General features: G+C 46.3%; 1 protein-coding gene across 1 annotated transcript; it reads left to right on the top strand.

Annotated features, from left to right (window-relative positions):
- Positions 1 to 6307: 6307 nt before the first annotated feature.
- CD300C (CD300c molecule) lies at positions 6308 to 11841 on the top strand. The gene is made up of 4 exons (XM_066385203.1): positions 6308 to 6712; positions 7306 to 7650; positions 9921 to 10035; positions 11485 to 11841. Exons 1-4 carry the CDS (start codon positions 6652 to 6654, stop codon positions 11630 to 11632), a joined length of 669 nt encoding a protein of 222 aa, XP_066241300.1. The 5' UTR covers positions 6308 to 6651; the 3' UTR covers positions 11633 to 11841.
- The last annotated feature ends 5841 nt before the right edge of the window (positions 11842 to 17682 follow it).

Raw genomic sequence — 17682 nt, 5'->3', positions numbered from 1 at the left:
TGGGAGCTGGTGGGGTGTAGGAGAGGAGGAGGAACCCCACACTCAGGTTCCCTAAAGAATCTGCAGGTTCAGCATCACTCTGGCTCCAGAATCAGGAAGCAAAGCCTGTGAAGTTCTACCTGGACTGTTAGCACTCAAAGCTTTTCACTCAACCAAGCCAGCTGGGCATTTATGGGTCTCACCTTGTAAAGCCAGTAGCCGCGGCCACCATCACATTTGCCTGGCCCATGCAGGTTCACATTTGATTCGAACAGACAGTAATGAAACAATGGAGCCAAGAACTGGTGGGCCATTACCTTTAATCCTAGCTTGCACCTGGCGGGCAAGAAATACACACAGTGGGAAAACACTTCCCTTTCCATTTAGGGCTCCCAAAGCCACTGACTTATCCGAGTTTCCTAGAATCAAAGGTTTCTACCTCACCAGCCTTACTGACCTCTGTTCCCCATCTCCTTCTCTCTGCACAAACTCTGCACAAACTGGCTTCTCCTTCAGCATTCTGCCATCTTGGCTGCTTCTCCTCTCCTCCACGTGGCCTTCCTCTGCTCTCCTACAGCATGGGCTCCTCCTAGAATGTAATCACTCTTCCCCCGGAACAACGTGATCTCTCTTTTTTCTAAAACCTTTTGGTGTGAAAGCCCTCCCCCAACACATATTAACATAATCACGCCCATCCCAAGCAAGAAGGGCAACTAATATTATCACCTGGGCGATGGGCTTCCACGTGGGCAGCGCCATCTTTAACAAAGTGAGCATAATATATTTTATCTGCCCAACACAGCTCCAACAGGCCCCAGTGCCCTTGCATCTAGCATTCTTCAGTGTGGGAGACTGTAAGCTGACAGGGTCCTTGCAGTTTAGATTTGTGGGGGACAGAGGTGTGGGGACTGGCAGTAAGCTGACAGGGTCCTTGCTGCCCATCCTCCCACCTCACTTGCTTGATTAAGTTGCTAAAGGCTAAGCTCTTCCCCACAACCTCTGATTATTTAAGTTGGTAAAGGCAATTTATATGCCCTTCCCCACAGCTCCATGTTAGCCATGGTGCTGGTTGTTTCCACTAGTCCCAAAGAGACTGGAGGCAGTTTCTTTTTACCCTTTGTTTGTGAAGTTAAGATGTTATACAGGGTACAGGGTTTTCTGCACTTGGGAAAATTCTTGGTTTGCCTCAGAAATGTGACTTTGTATCAGAGATCTCTTTGTTTTGCTAATGACTTTGCTCTGCCCTATAAATAAAACATTTTGTGGGTGGAGACTCACTCTTGCAAGCCAATGTTGTAAAGTACGGTACCCCAGATGCTGAAAAGTACTGTACCTCACTTCTGCGGGTTTATGTAGAGACACCAAGTCCAGATGAGTTTTGAAGGGTTTTAATAAAGGAGGAGATTTATTAAATATACCGGCTGCATATGGCTGACACGGGGCATTTGCAGACCCAAATCGTGTGCGCCAAATACATTCCAGGGGCTGGTTATATACCCTTGATCACACAGGCTGGATGAGAAGGATGACATCATGACACAATTGTTAACAAGCCCACAACATTTGTTTAGGGGATACACAAACATTAAGACTTTCAAGGTAACACAATCAATGATATTGACAAATCTTTCAGGGTTCATCTTCCCTCCTTTGCCTAGAGGTATGTTACTTTCCAGATTCCAGGAAGGGGGTTATGTAAATTCTGTTTCTTATTGAAAGAGGAAAGAAGTTCCTCAGATAACCTTTAAAACTAAATGACCCATTGTTCTTGCAAGCCAGAAACTTCTACATTCTTCTCCTTCTCCTCCCCAAATGAAGGATGGGACAGGAAAGCCTGACCTTTCCTCCTAAAATATTAATATTAATTTTGCAGCTTCTTGGTACCTTACTACACCATCAGCTTGGCAATGGGCCCTCCCGATCCCATTCTTTTTCTTTCTGTGTTTATTTTATAATCCTCCACCATCCCCACCCAATATCTGCAAAATTATGAGTCACGTTGGTTTGTGACACTTAGATACCCTCATTGGGTGATATGTTGTTAGAGGACTTGTCTTATTTCTCTTTTTCTGTGGTGCAAGGCCAGTGGCCGCCATGTTGGGCAGATAAAATATATTATGCTCACTTTGTTAAAGATGGCGCTGCGCACGTGGAGGCCATTGCCTAGGTGATATTAATGTGTGTTGGGGGCAGGCTGTGGGCAGGCAGGATCATTGTAGCCTGGGACTTGGTTTTGGGATTAAGCCTTTCCCACCCTTTTTGATGTGGGGTGGTACAATCCAATCATGCCTCAGAGAAGTGACTTTGTATTAGAGACTTCCCTATTTTGTATATTGGATTAAAGGTTTGGAATCTACACTATAAAATGGGGGCAGAACGGGAGCTTGCCCTCTTGGTTCCTGAGATTATCATTAGAGGAGAGATCAGAGAGGAGAGCAGAAAGAGGCCATGTGGCCAGGAGAAGCAGCCAAGATGGTGGAGTGTTGAGTGAGAAGCCAGTTTGTGCAGAGTTTGTGCAGGGAGAAGGAAGGAGATGGGGAACAGAGGTGAATAAGTCTGGTGAGCTAGAAACCTTTGATTCTAGGAAACTCGGATAAGTCAGTAGCTTTGTGAGCACTGAATGTGAGTGGGTTTTGGAGCCCAGTATGTGTATTACTTGCCTGCCGGGTACAAGCTAGGATTAAAGGCGATGGCCCATCAGTTCTTGACTTCTTTGTTTCTTTACCAACTGTCCATATCCAATGCGAACCTGCATGGGCCAGGCTGCTGTGATAGTGGCCCTGGCTTCTGGCTTTACACCGCCGTCATGGCCATGCAGGTTCATATTGGATTTGGGCACACGGTAAAGCAACCGTGGAGCCAGAAAATGGTGGGCTATTCCATTTATTAGAGTCTCGTAACTGTGGATAAGCAAATGCAAACACGCATGGAAGACTGCTTCCCTTTCTCCCTCCGGACTCACCCAGACTCACAGGCCCCCACAAGCAAAACAGCATTCCCCAGCAAAACAGGCTCAGCCAAAATCTCAGGGTTCCCAAACCCCTCAGCACTCCCTCTCTCTCTCTCAACTCTCCAGCCAAAAGCTGCTGGAGAAAAAAAATGCCTCTCCAGCAAACAATTGCCCCTAAGCAGGAAGGCAATCCTGCAATTTGCAATCTGCTGCCCTGAGGGCAAGCACCCAAAGCCTTCCACACACACAGGGCGCTGCCCCAATACAAGCAAGCAAACCTAAGAAATACTTGTTACAAACTTGTTTGCCCAATATGTGGTTTTTATTTTCGCAAAGAAGTCCAAACCTGACCTCAAATCTACCACACTCAAGACCAAATATCCTTTTCACCAAGGTGCTGTAGACTTTCCTCAAGGTCTAGCCCTCTGCCTGAAGGGAACTGGAGCGGTTGGTGACACAGCCTGATACTGAAGTCCAGAAGCATTTCTATTCCCAACCTCATGGGTAAGAACCAAGCAAGGTAACAAGAGCACTCTTGTGGCAGTTCTAAAAGCTGCCAATGATGACGCAAGTGGCCATTTGCAGGGCTTCACTGTGAACATCTTCAAGGACTTAGAAATAGTTCTTCTCCAACAGGACTGCTTGTCAGGTGCTGGGTCCCACTGAGCTGAGTCCGATATCCTGACCCTGGCCACCACAGGTATTAGAATTAGACCCACTGTATCCTGCTGGCCTTTCCTCCAGGCTGAGTCCACTCCCTCAGTGCCACCCTGCTCATTGGCCTGGGTTATCTGAGGCGGGATTACTTTGTCGCCTTTGGGGCCAACCAGATGTGATCTCAGACATTCGGAGGCCTGGAGCAAGGGCTCAAGGTACAACCAGGGTTTGGATTCCAGTGAGCAGTTCAGACTAGGGTAGATTGAGGCCTTAAGGACTGAGAAATAGAACCAATAAGAGATACATAAAAAATGAGCCAATTTCTTATTTATAGAGGCAGAGGAGTGCCACTATCTGCTGTCTGCAGGCTGGAAACCCAGCAAAGCTAGTTGTGTAATTCAGTCCAAGCTTGAAGGTCTGAGAAACAGGGGTGTGAACGGCAGAAAAAGATCCATGTCCTGGCCAAAGCAATCCGGCAGGAAGCGGTGAATAAAGTTCCTTCTTCACTGCACCCCAAATTGGAGATTCTTGTTGGCACCAACGACCATTTGTTGCCACACACAAACAGAGAACTATACCAATTATAAATACACAGCTCAGTGAAATTTTAGGAAATGTGTAGTGTAGCCATCACCCAGATATTCACATCCTGTGTGAGTCCCTTCCACATGCATGTGTGTGTATAGACATGGCAGAAGCAGTGATAGGACTTCCAGAGATGGGTCATAAAATACGCTGTGGCTTGCTCTCTCTTGGATCATTCACTGTGGGAGAAGCTAGTCACCATGTATGAAGTCACTCAATCAGCTCTATTGAGCAAGGAGCTGAGGCTTCCTGTCAGCTAGTAGCTGTGTGAGGCTGCCATCTTGGAAACTGATCCTCCAGCCCCAGTCCAGCCGTCAGAGGAGAGCAGCCCTGGCTGACATCCAGACTACAAATTTGTGAAAGAGATACCCTGAGCCAAAAGTACCCGGATTAGCACTCCGATATTTGACTCTTGGGAAATACAAGATAATATTATAAATGTCTTCAGCCGCTAAGTTTTAGGGGATTTTGTTATGCAGATTATAACTAATATAGTGGGACCACACTTGCCTTGGTCCAGTCTGCACAGCCAATTCATACTCCATCATTCACTCAACCACTCATTCACCTAAAGTCAAATCAGCAAATACTTATCATTAGCTGACAATTTGTCACAAACTGTGGTTGGGCACAGGGTCATTTAGGGATAAATAAAACAGATGCCTAATGTCATTATGACATAAGCTATATCCTAGTGGGGGAGAGGGATTAAAACCACCAAAAGAAAACTTAATAATCATGTTTGATGAACTACAGAGGAAATAAACAGGGATCAGTGATCCAGACAAATGGAGCAATCCCTTGGAAAGGGGATCAGGGAGGTCTTTCTGAGGAGGTGACTTCCAAGTAGAATCTAAAGGGCAAGAAGGCATAAGCAGTAAGAGAACTGGGGAAGAGGTCCAGGGAGAGTGAAAAGCAGGCACTAAGGTCTGGGGAGGGATGGACACTGTGACTAAAACATAGAGTCACTTTGAGACAGAGGGAGTGAGACTCCAGTCAGATCCACTCGGGCCGTGTAGGCCAAGCAAAGAGAGTGGTCTTATTGGAAGGGCACGTGGCAATATCAGTTGACTACTATTGACTTCTGTTGACTCCTGCTGATGAGTAGAGAAGAGGGGAAGAGAGGGCATTAGGGGGTTAAAAAAGAGGGATGTCACCATAGTGTTGAAAGGACAGAGGAATCTTGGAATATCAGAGAAAAAAGAGGGAAAAGGGCAGATTGGAGAGAGAGTAAGGATTGATGGGGAATGAAGAGAGGACGATTCCATATTACATTTTGGGTTGCAACAACTCTGGGGTTATTATCGCCTTGCATTGTGAGCAGATAGTGTCAAAAGGGAACAGAATTGGGGAGAGAGTGTTTAGGGGGAATGGAGAGACCGGGATCGTACATGACAAGGTTGAGAAACCAACTGAACTCAGGAGAGACATTAACATAGACCCTGTATCTTGCCTGCCTCTCCACCATTTCCAGGGTAAATTGGCTAAACCCATTGTATCATGAGAACAAGCCTGTCTGAATTAAGGCAGACCTGCCTCCCCACCTCCTGGGAAGGACCAGCGTCATCTCTGCACCTTGAAGAGACCCCTGGTCCTCACTGTGAACCACCAGCAGCTGGTGCCTTTGGGCAGGTCACTCTCTCTATGCCACTGGGTGGAGAGGAAAGGCCAGTCTCAGCTTCACAGTATCCCCGACTTTCCATTCAGCATCTTCACACCTCCGAACTCTCCTTGTCCATTCTCGGTCCTCTGTCCTGAACCTCACAGTGGAGTTGACCTTCAGAAGACAAAAGAGTAAAAAGTGAAGTACTCAGAGGGTTGGTGACATCTGGGCCACATCCGTGTCTGCAGAACAGAGAAACACACAGGAAGGAAGTCGCAGTCTTGGATGAGACCCCAGAACCAAGATGGGACCTTTGAAGGCATCTGAGGTTGTAGTGCCAACCTGCATGAGAAGAAAAGTTGGGGACCCCACAGGGTCATAGCTCTCCATGGGTCCCTGGAGCTACATGTTGGGGGGTTATAACACCTCTGTGGTCCGCACCCAGGCCAGACAGGATGAAGGGGTGTGGCCTTCATCCCCAGGACTATCTATCCTGACCACAGGAAGTGACATATTGCAGAGAGGGTGGGGACGCCCCATCAAGGAGAAAATGTCCCGACTCAGCTCTGCTGTGTGGAGATGTGTTTGGCCTCGAGAGGAGTGTGGTGTGCTCTGAGAAGGGGCAGCATCCTCACTGAGGGACAGTGGCCCGGTTCAGTCACTGGAACTGAGAGAAGCCAAGGGGACCGAGAGCCCGGGATCTGCTGCAGCTGTGCAGCTTCGAACCCCAAGCTTCCTGCTCCCCGACCAGTTCCAGCATCAGGCTCAACACCAGAGAGGCCCAGAAAAGCAGAAGTGGGTACGGGGAAATCAAACCCTGGGAGAGTAGGCTCGGCCTTGTCCACACGTAGGGCTTGGCTGTGTCTGGGCCGGGGAAATGACTGCAAGGCATGGGGCCCCGTGGCTGCCTTCAGCTCTGTTTCTTCTCCAGGTCTCAGGTGAGTAGGGCTGGGCCTGCACAGGAGCTTGGCCTGTGTAAGGAAGAGGGAGGACAGGGGTGGGGTGGGGGAGGTGAGGAGCAGCCCAGCAGGGGGCAGGAAGTACATATGAGGGAAGATGGGAGGCAGAGAAGCTTCCAGAGCTGCCTCAGCAGCAACCACAAGGATTCAGTGCACAAAGGAGAGGAGTCTTGTCCATGCACCGGGCAGAGCAGTACTGGTGAGAGAGGGTCTGCAATTGTCACCTTAGCTGTCATAATCATAGATGTGGTCATGGGACATCACGCACACACACTTATATACACATATACACATGTGTGCACTCTCACACACACGCATGCACGTGTACACACTCAGTTTTTTCCCATCGTGGCCCTTCTTGTCTCCATGGATACCTCTCCCTGTGTTCCCTCTGGGAGGAGGGAGCTGCTCCCCTCTCAACCCCTCAACTGGTCTGAGGAAGGGCCTGTCTCCTGCCATGGCCTCCAGACCCTGAGGGCCCTAGAGGGACCTGCAGCCCAGGGTGGCTCTGGTCTTAGCCCACCTGGTGAGGAGCCCATCTAATGAGGAGCTGGACTGGCTGTGTCTTTCAGGCTGTTTGTCTCTGAGGGGCCCCAGCCACGTGATGGGCCTCGTGGGGGGATCCCTGAGCGTGCAGTGTCGGTACAATGAGGAGTTCACAGAAAATAAAAAATACTGGTACAAATACTCATATTTGCGACTGGTGAAGGAGAAGATTGTGGAGACCACAGAGTCACAGAGAGAAGTGAGGCGTGGCCGTGTGTCCATCAGGGACCATCCAGCAAACCACACCTTCACAGTGACCTTGGAGAGCCTCACAGAGGATGATGAAGGCACATACGGGTGTGGGATCGATTTACCGTGGCACAATGAAGGATGGGACCCCTCCTTGAAGGTTGTGGTGACTGTGATCCCAGGTGAGCCGCACACACCCTCCCCCGTCCCAGCTCCGGGATGCCTGATCTGTACTTGGTCACCCTGTTGGTCAGGAAAGACATGGAATTGAAGAGTTAGGTGTGTGTGTGGGGGGGGGGGGGCAGTGATCAGGACACAATGTGTATGTGTGTTATGTTGTCTGTGCATGTGTGTGCACAGCTCTGCCTGTTCCAGAGCCCGCTGTATGCCCCACACTGACAGCCTCAGGCCTGGATCTCTCCTGGGTGGGGCTGGGTCAGAATGACCTTGACTCTGGGGCATGCTGCCTTCCTGTCCTCACAAGAGCCAGGCTCACTCTGGGAGACCCCTTGTCTCTCCCTGCACTTATTTTAATTGTCCCTATGGGAATGAGACGACTGGGACATTTTCTCTCTCACCCACAGGCTATCCTTGATCTGGTCCATTATAGGACATCACTGTGGATGCTTCCTGAAGCATCAGCCTCACAGCGTGGTCCTGGGGGTCTGCAGCAGCCATGAGAGGGGCCCAGGAGGAGCCCTCAGGTCCCCATATGGAGCTCCTGTGATGTTTTGGGGACCACCCTGCTCCTGCAGACTGCCCTTGTTTCTGTCCTTTCTCTGATGCCTTGTATCCATGGGAGGGAACCCAGAGAAACCCCTGAAATACCTACCTCAGACAAAAGAGAAGAAAGATCATCAAATGGACTCTCAGGGGTCATGGCCCCAAACTTTCCTCCATGTTCTCCAAACGATTCTTCTTGAACAGATCACTGCTTTTGTTTCCTAAGACCCGAATTAAGACCATATATTGCCTGACCAGGTGGTGGTGCAGTGGATAGAGCATCAGACTGGATGCAGAGGACCCAGGTTCGAAACCCCGAGGTCACCGGCTTGAGTGCAGGGTCACTGGCTTAAGCGTGGGGTCATAGACATGATCCCATGGTTGCTGGCTTGAGCCCAAAGTTGCTGGTGTAAGCAAGAGGTCACTCACTCTGCTGTAACCCCCCCCCCACTGGTCAAGGCACATATGAGAAAGCAATCAATGAACAACTAAGGTGCCGCAATGAAGAATTGATGCTTTTCATCTCTCTCCCTTCTTCTCTGTCCCTATCTGTCCCTCTATCTCACTCTCTGTCATAAAACAAAACAAAAATCAAAAAAAGAAACACAACTATCTGAGTGCATGGGTTTCTCCCTCGTGTTCCTGTTCTGATGTTGTCTCTGGGTCCTCTCACTTCCTGCTAGTGGTTCTTCCTTTCTCATTCTCACAGGGGGTTCTCCTCACATGCCCTTCCTGGGCTCTTATTTAGGAGTGAGGGACTGAAAAGCCACTGAGGCTTCCGGCTGTGGGAGGGGAGGGGTTTGTCCTGTGCCTTCCAGACCAGCCATGCTGTGTGTCTCTAGGTCTTACTTTCTGCTGATTTTCTCCCCCAGAGAGGTGTCCAGTGTCTGTCTGGCGCCATAGGCCCGGCTGATGGTTTGGGGCACTGAGTGCACATTCTTAGTGCACTGCTCTACCAAAATATCACAGACTGTAGCTCACAAACAACAGAAATGCATTGCTCGCCATTCCTGAGGCTGGAAGCCAGAGGTCAGGAAGCTAGCATGTGGGTCAGGGCCCCCTCCCGGTGGCAGACTTTTGTTGTAGCCTCATGTGGTGGAGAGGCCTCTCTTGTCAGGCCACCAATCCCATTGATGAGGCTCCACCCTCATGTCCTAACCACCTCCAAATGCCTTACACCCTGATACCATCCCATTGGGCTTCAGGTTTTCAACAGAAGAAATTGGGGACGCAGACATTCAGACCATAACATGTCCTAAGGGACCGTGTGTCCCGTCATTCAGTGCAGACTCTGCTGTGTGTTTTTGTTCCCCGTGAGTCTCACTCGAGCCAATAGCCCTGCCTAGGGGCCCTGGCCACCCGTCACTCTGGTCAGTTGCTACAGAGTAAATGTCACCCTGTCCCCTGCAGGGTTGACAAGAAAGAGAAAGATGTAGCTGTGGCCAGAATGTGACCTTACGCCAAGTGCTCTCCCCACGGACTCTCTAATCCTCTGTTGAGCAGGATGACTCTGCATCAGAATGTGCCCATCAGGCCACAGAGTTCCTGAGAGGAGCCTGGAGAGGGGGCCCAGGGGCAGGTCTTACCTAGCTGTGGCCATGGGGGTAGGTTGGAATAGCGGATCTATCCAGATGCCTGAGTGGCCTTGACTGGTTGAGTCAGAGTCACACTGCTGACAGAGTGGGGGACCCAAGGGGAGGACACGGGCCTGACATGTGTTCTCCTATAGCCCCCAACCACCTGAAGAACTCCACAAGCACCCTGGGCCCTCCCTCCTCCCTGCCAACAATCACCTGGACCAGTCTGACCGGGCAGAAGACCCCTGATCTCAGCCACCACCCTCGGTAAGGGGCTTGCATTCTGAGACTTTGACACCTGGTGGATTCTTCTCTACATAGTGGGTGGAGACGGGGAGGGGAGTTTCATTTCCTTTCTGGTCCCTCTTATGCATCAATCTCTCACCTGATTATGAAGCTCCTACTGCATGCCAGGCACTCTTCTCAGCTTTGGGATATAGGATGAACCACCCAGACAGCATCCTGCTCTGATAGAAGTTGTGTTCTTTTTTTTTTTTTAATTCAGTGAGGGGAGGGGAGGCAGAAACAGTCTCCTGAATGTGCCCCAATTGGGATCCACCTGGAAAGACCACTAGGGGGCAATGCTCTGCCCATCTGGGGTATTGATTCATTGCTCAGCAACCAAGCTCTTCTTAGTGCCTGAGGCAGAGGCCATGGAGCCATCTTTAGCACCTGGGGCCAACTTGCTCCAATCAAGCCATGGCTGCAGGAGGCAAAGAGAAAGAGAGAGAGAGTGGTGAGAGGGAGAGGGGTGGAGAAGCAAATGGTTGCTTCTCCTGTGTGCCCTGATTTGGAATCAAACCCGGGACATCCACATGCAGGGCCGATGCTCTACCACTGAGCCAACCAGCCAGGACCTACAAGTTGTGTTGTAAGGGGTGAATTCAACAATGAACAGATCGACACGTGTTAATATGTAAATATGCCATCTTGTGATGAATGCTTGTGGAAAATACGGTAATAAGCTTTGTGGAAGTTGGACATTAGGTTTACTACTTAATACACAATAATCAGGGAGGCCTTGCTGATTAGAAGCCATCTGTTAGAGACCTGCAGGACTTGGGGAGCTGGGCACTTATGCATCTGCAGACATAGGGTTCCAGCAGAAGGAGTAGTAAGTGCAAAGTCCTTCAAAGGAGCCTTCAAGGACCTCGGCCTAAACCAGGTCAGGAGCTCTGGTTTGTTGGCTTCCCCAAGCCGTGGTCACAATGCCATCCTGTTGAAGAAGCTAGGCCTCTCTAAGGGAAGTGAGAGCTGAGTGGGGTCATTCGTTCCTGCCATCAGCATCCACTAAATTACTGTAAGTGCTGACAATCTGGCCAGGCACCAATTACTTGTTTATTGTGCAGGCTATAGGAGAGCAGATATCCAACCAATAGCCACATTATTGATTCCTATATCTCAGATGGAATGACCTGCAAATGTGGAGGGCTTAGGACAAATCCTTCTCCTGGGCCCAGAGTCCACCTGAATCCTTGGGTCCTTCACATTATTCTGATGGCAGCCATTCCCTATGTCTGCAGTCCCAATTCTCAAGGGTAATTGTAGCCAGAGAGGCAAGGGGCAGTGGTTTTCACATGGGACTGCCCTGTCCATGGTTGATCTTTATGTGGATGTGTGGCCTTAGGACCTGGGCTGAGGGCAGGGAGGCAGTGGAGGTTACCTGGGCCTTCCCCTGAAGATGTGGCTCACTGTGTGTCACTGTGTCCCCTGCAGGTCCTTGCTCAGTAGCATCCACTTCCTTCTACTGGTCTTTCTGAAGCTGCCCCTGCTCCTGAGCATGCTTGGTGCTGTCCTCTGGGTGAACAGGCCTCAGAGGAGTTCCGGGGGAAGACGGAGTGCCCTTAGTTATGAGAACCAGTAACACCTGTTCCCGCCAATGCCCTATCCAAGCACACAGCCCCTCTGGTATATGGAATGACCTTTTGACTAATAAATCCTGTGTCATTGTCCATGTTTCTGTCAGAATATTCTGTAAACTTACTAGAAAGTTTTTTTTTCTTGCAATGTTGTAAGACAAACACACAAAACATACCTAATAAATGCATGCTCATTAAGCCAGGAACACTCTCCAACACTTGTGTGCCTACCTTGCCGCTTAAACAATACACATCATTAATACTTCTATAGCCCTAAGCTTCTCCTCTGAGGGACCAGCTCTGAATTTTACATCCATCATCTCTTCATTTTCTTCAGGGTTTTGCCATATATATCCAGATGTATTTCCAGAATATACATATATTTTTTAACAGTCCCCAAAGTTACTTTATTTATATTTTTTTCAGCTTTATTCAGATATAATTGGCTATAGCACTGTGTAAGTTTAAAGTATACAATGTTTTTAGTTGATACACTTATTTATTTTAAATGCAAAAGGATGACCACTAGGGTTAGTTAACCTCTCCATCATGTCACAATTTTTTGTGTGTGTGTGGAGAAAACAGTTAAGATCTATTCTCTTAGCAACTTTCCAGTATATGATATAGTATTAGTAGCTATTGTTACCATGCAGTACATTAGATCCCAGAATTCATCTTATAACTGGAAGTCCGTGCCCTTTGACTAATGTCTTCCCATTTCCCCAACCCCTGGCCCCTGCCAACCACAACTCCACTCCATTTCTCTGAGTTAGTCTTTTTCAGATTCCACATATAAGTGAGAGCATACAGTATTTTCCCTTCTCAGTCTGACTTATGTCACATAGCAAAATGCCCGCTGGGCCCATCCATGTTGTCACAAACGGCAGACTTCCTTCTTACTTGTGGCTGAATAATAAACAAACAAATAAATAAATAGGATTGTTTGGGTTTTGTGGTGTTGTTATTGAGTTGTATGAGTTCTTTATCTATTATGGATGTTAACCTCTTATCTGAGACATGATTTGCAAATATTTTCTCTCATTCTGTAGGTTGTCTTTTCATTTTCTTAATTGTTTCTTCTGCTGTGCACAATGCTTTAAGTTTGATATAATCCTGCCTATTAATTTTGCCTTTTGCTGCTTGTGTTTTTGGTGTCATATCCAAAGATTGTTGCCATGATCAATGTCAAGAAACTTTTCCCCTGTGTTTTCTTCTAGGAGTTTCATGGCTTATGATCTCATTGTGAAGTCTTTGATTTATTTCAACTTAATTTTTGTGAGTGGTTTTCTGCATGTGGTTGTCCAGTTTTCCCAACACCATTTCTTCAAGAGACTACCCTAGTTGTCTATATATGTGGGGGGTTATCTGTGGGCTTTCAATTCTGTTGCGTTGGTCTAGGCATCTATTTTTATGCCAGTACCGCACTATTTTGATTACTATATATTTATAATGTGGTTTGAAATCAGGACGTAGGACGCCCTCCAGCTTTGTTCTTTTGTCTCAGGATTGACTTGATTCTTTGAAGTCTTTTCCAGTTCCATACAAATTTTAGGACTGTTCTTCTATTTCTATGAAAAATGTCAGTGGCATTTTGATAGGGGTTGAATTTTGTAATTAGATGGCTTAGAGTGGTATGGACATTTCAACAATATTAATTCTTCTGATCCATGAACACAAATGTCTTTCCATTTATTTGTGTCTTAAATTTCTTTCATCAATATCTTATAGTTTTCAATGCACAGATCTTTCACCTCTTTGGTTAAATTTATTCCTGAGTATTTTATTGTTTTTGGTGCTTTGTAAATTAATTTGTCTTCTCTAGATTTTTTTTTTTACAATACTTTATTGTTAGTGTATAGAAATGCAACTGATTTTTGTATGTTGACTTTGTATAGAAAATTTACTGAATTTGTTTATTGTTTCTAACAGATTTTTGGTCTAGACTTTAGGGTTTTCTTTTCTTTTCTTTTTTTTTGTTTTTTTTGTTGTTGTTGTTTTAAGTATTGTAATTGTTTATTTTACTAATTGAAACTTCATGTGTGTCTTGTACCAAACACTAACTAGTCTTCTCTGGCATTTACTTTGGAGCAAAGATTAACTTCTGACTTTCCACATTAGACTCTGATTTTTTTTTTTTTTTTTTTGTCTGTTTCTTTCCCTCGAGCCTTATTAGTTTTCTCAGAGAGAAAACCTTTATGTACTCTCTTTATGTACTCTTTATTTTTTATTTTTTTATTTTTATTTTTTGGTATTTTTCTGAAGTTGGAAACAGGGAGGCAGTCAGACAGACTCCCGCATGTGCCCGACCGGGATCCACCTGGCACGCCCACCAGGGGGCGATGCTCTGCCCCTCTGGGGTGCTGCTCTGCCGCAACCAGAGCCATTCTAGCACCTGAGGCAGAGGCCACAGAGCCATCCCCAGCACCTGGGCCAGCTTTGCTCCAATGAAGCCTTGGCTGTGGGAGGGGAAGAGAGAGACAGAGAGGAAGGAGAGGGGGAGGGGTGGAGAAGCAAATGGGCGCTTCTCCTGTGTGCCCTGTCTGGGAATTGAACCCGGGACTCCTGCGTACCAGGCTGACGCTCTACCATTGAGCCAACTGGCCAGGGCCTGATTTCTTTTCTTTTTTTTTAATTGATTTTAATTTATTGTGCTTACATAGATTCAAGTGTCCCACCGAATATATCTCCCTCCCTCTGTCCTCTGTGTTCCCCTTGATTTCCCCTTTGTCCTCTCCCCCCAATGCCCTCCCCCTTTCCCTTCAGGATTTGCTGTCCTGCTCTCTATTAGGCTGTGTTTAGTACATATAATTTCACTAATCTCTTTTCCTTCTCTGATCCCATCCTCTCCTCCCCTTTCCCTCTGGTCCCTTTGATCCCACCTCTGCCTCTATTCTGTTCCTTAGTTCACATTGTTCATTAAATTCCTCGTATGAGTAAGGTCATATAATATTTTTCTTTCTCTGCCTGGCTTACTTCACTTAACCTAATAGTTTCCAGGTCCATCCATGTTGTCACAAAAGGTAAAATTTCATTCTTTTTCGTAACCATGTAGTATTCCATTGTGTATATGTACCACTGCTTTTTAATCCACTTGTCCACTGATGGACATTTGGGCTGTTTCCAGATCTTGGCTATTGTAAACAATGCTGCCATAAACATGGGGGTGCATTTCTTCTTTTGAATCAGTGATTTGGTGTTCTTAGGATATATTCCCAGAAGTGGGACAACTGGGTCAAAAGGCAGTTCCATTTTTAATTTTTTGAGGAATCTCCATACTGTTTTCCACAGTGGCTGCACCAGTCTGCATTCCCACCAGCAGTACAAGAGGGTTCCCTTTTCTCCACATCCTCTCCAGCACTTGTTATGTGTTGTTTTGTTAATGAGTGCCATTCTGACAGGTGTGAGGTGGTATCTTATTGTGGTTTTAATTTGCATTTCTCTAATGATTAGTGATGTTGGACATTTTTTCATATGCCCATTGGCCATCTGTATGTCTTCTTTGGAGAAGTGTCTATTCCATTCTTTTGCCCAATTTTTGATCAAATTGTTTACTTTCCTGGTGTTGAGTTTTACAAGTTCTTTGTAGATTTTGGTTATTAAACCTTTATCAGACATGTTGGTGAATATTTTCTCCCATCGTTTGGGTTGTCTTTTTATTTTGTTCATGTTGTCTTTTGCTCTGCAAAAGCTTTTTAGTTTGCTATAGTCCCATTTGTTCATCTTGTCCTTTATTTCACTTGCCCATGGAGTTAAATCAGCAAATATATTGCTGCGAGAGATGTCAGAGAGCTTACTGCCTATGTTTTCTTCCAAGATGATCATGGTTTCACGACTTACATTCAAGTCTTTTATCCATTTTGAGTTTATTTTTGTGAATGGTGTAAGTTGGTAGTCTAGTTTCATTTTTTACATCTATTTGTCCAATTTTCCCAGCACCATTTATTAAAAGGACTGTCTTTATTCCACTGTATGCTCTTACCTTCTTTGTCAAATGTCAATTGACCATAAAGGTGTGGGTTTATTTCTGGGTTCTCTGTTCTGTGTCATTGATCTGTATGCCTGTTCTTATGCCAGTACCAAGCTGTTTTGAGTACAATGAACTTGTAGTATAACTTGATATCAAGAAGTGTGATACCCCCAATTTATTTTTATTTTTCAAGATTGCTGAGGCTAGGCCCTGGCCGGTTGGCTCAGTGGTAGAGTGTCGGCCTGGCGTGCAGAAGTCCCGGGTTCGATTCCCAGCCAGGGCACATAGGAGAAGCGCCCATCTGCTTCTCCACCCCTCCCCTTCTCCTTCCTCTCTGTCTCTCTCTTCCCCTCCCACAGCCGAGGCTCCATTGGAGCAAAGATGGCTCGGGCGCTGGGGATGGCTCCTTGGCCTCTGCCCCAGGCGCTAGAGTGGCTCTGGTTGCGGCAGAGCGACACCCCAGAGGGGCAGAGCATCACCCCTGGTGGGCGTGCCGGGTGGATCCCGGTCGGGCGCATGTGGGAGTCTGTCTGACTGTCTCTCCCCATTTCTAGCTTCAGAAAAATACAAAAAAAAAAAAAAAAAAAAAAGATTGCTGAGGCTATTTGTGTTCTTTTTTGGTTCCATATAAATTTTTGGAATATTTGTTTTATATCTCTGAAGTATAACATTGGTATTTTAATAAGAATTGCATTGAATTTATATATTGCTTTGAGTAGTATAGACATTTTAATGGTATTTATTCTTCCTATCCATGAACACGGTATATGCTTCTACTTGTTTATATCTTCCTTGATTTCTTTTATCAAAATTTTATAATTTTCTGAGTACAGATCTTTAACCTCCTTGGTTAAATTTACTCCTAGGTACTTTATTTTATAGGTTGCAATAGTGAAGGGAATTGTTTCCTTAATTTCTCTTTCTGATAGTTCATTATTGATATATATAAATGCCACTGATTTCTGAATATTGATTTTATATTCTACCACCTTGCTGAATTCATTTGTTAGTTCCAGTAGTTGTTGTTGTTGTTGTTGTTGTTTGACTGAGACTTTAAGGTTTTCTATGTACAGTATCAAGTCATCAGCAAATAACAAAAGTTTTACTTCTTCTTTTCCAACTTGGATGCCTTTTATTTCTTCTTCTTATCTGATTGCTGTGGCTAGGACTTCCAGAGCTATGTTGAATAAGAGTGGTGAAAGAAAGTACCTCTGCCTTGTTCCTGATCTTAAGGGGATTGCTTTTCATTTTTGCCCATTGAGTATGATGTTAGCTGTGGGTTTGTCATAGATTAAACTTTAGGGTTTTCTACACATAAGATCATGTTGTCTTCAAACAGACACAATTTTTCATCCTGTTTTCTGAATGTATCCCGGGCAACTACTACCAAAGGACTTCCAGGGAGTGCACCTCCCTCTATGCTGACTCTAACACTTGAGAAGGTATACCCTCACCTGCTTCCTCAAACTGTTCTTCAAAAGTTTTAGCTACTGGGTGATAAATCGAGATCCTAGTTAAATTATATCAGATTAAGGATAAAATTTTTTCTTGTTACTTGTGAGGAAACCCAGCTTACCAATCTTTCCCTGGGTTGGTTTTATCTATTCTTTATATAGCATCTGAAGTTCTTCCTAGGGCACTAATAACCCAGTGTTAATCCTGGCCCAGGATTCTGTTCTCAGAACTGCATATACATTTTCTCATTTAATTCTTAGAACAACTTTCATGAGCTCAACCTACAGATGCAAAAACTGAGGCTCAGAAAGTTTGAATAAGTTGTCCTCAGTCATAAAGCTTGCAGGTGGTGCTTGAGGGGTTAGAACCTAACACTGTCTGTCCCACAACCTGCACTTAAGCACTTGGCTGTACCACCTGAACAAATGCACCTCTAGGTGTGCCAAGAAGACTCACTTGACACTTGAGTTGGGTCAGGGGGACAGTTCCCTGCTGCTGGGGACCCATTATTGTAGTGGGGAGCCATTTTGAAAGTTGCCATGCCTACTGTTGTGCCCTTTCAATCCAAGGTCCCATAGGCCAGATGACCCCTCCCTGACCCTTTTGCAGACATATCTCCCCTTGGCCCTCTCA

This window comes from Saccopteryx leptura, chromosome 5 (genome assembly GCF_036850995.1).
Source record: "Saccopteryx leptura isolate mSacLep1 chromosome 5, mSacLep1_pri_phased_curated, whole genome shotgun sequence".
In the NCBI taxonomy this organism is placed as follows: Eukaryota; Metazoa; Chordata; class Mammalia; order Chiroptera; family Emballonuridae; genus Saccopteryx; species Saccopteryx leptura.
Note: the sequence above shows the minus strand (reverse complement) of the source record. Positions and strands in the feature narration are given on the sequence as shown.

What these genes read in the sequence shown, in the direction of transcription:
- CD300C (XM_066385203.1), top strand. Translation starts at nt 6,652, where the DNA reads ATGACTGCAAGGCATGGGGCCCCGTGGCTGCCTTCAGCTCTGTTTCTT. An exon ending in GTTTCTTCTCCAGGTCTCAG is followed by an intron (nt 6,713 to 7,305) that starts GTGAGTAGGGCT and finishes TGTGTCTTTCAG; the next exon opens with GCTGTTTGTCTCTGAGGGGC. An exon ending in TGTGGTGACTGTGATCCCAG is followed by an intron (nt 7,651 to 9,920) that starts GTGAGCCGCACA and finishes GTTCTCCTATAG; the next exon opens with CCCCCAACCACCTGAAGAAC.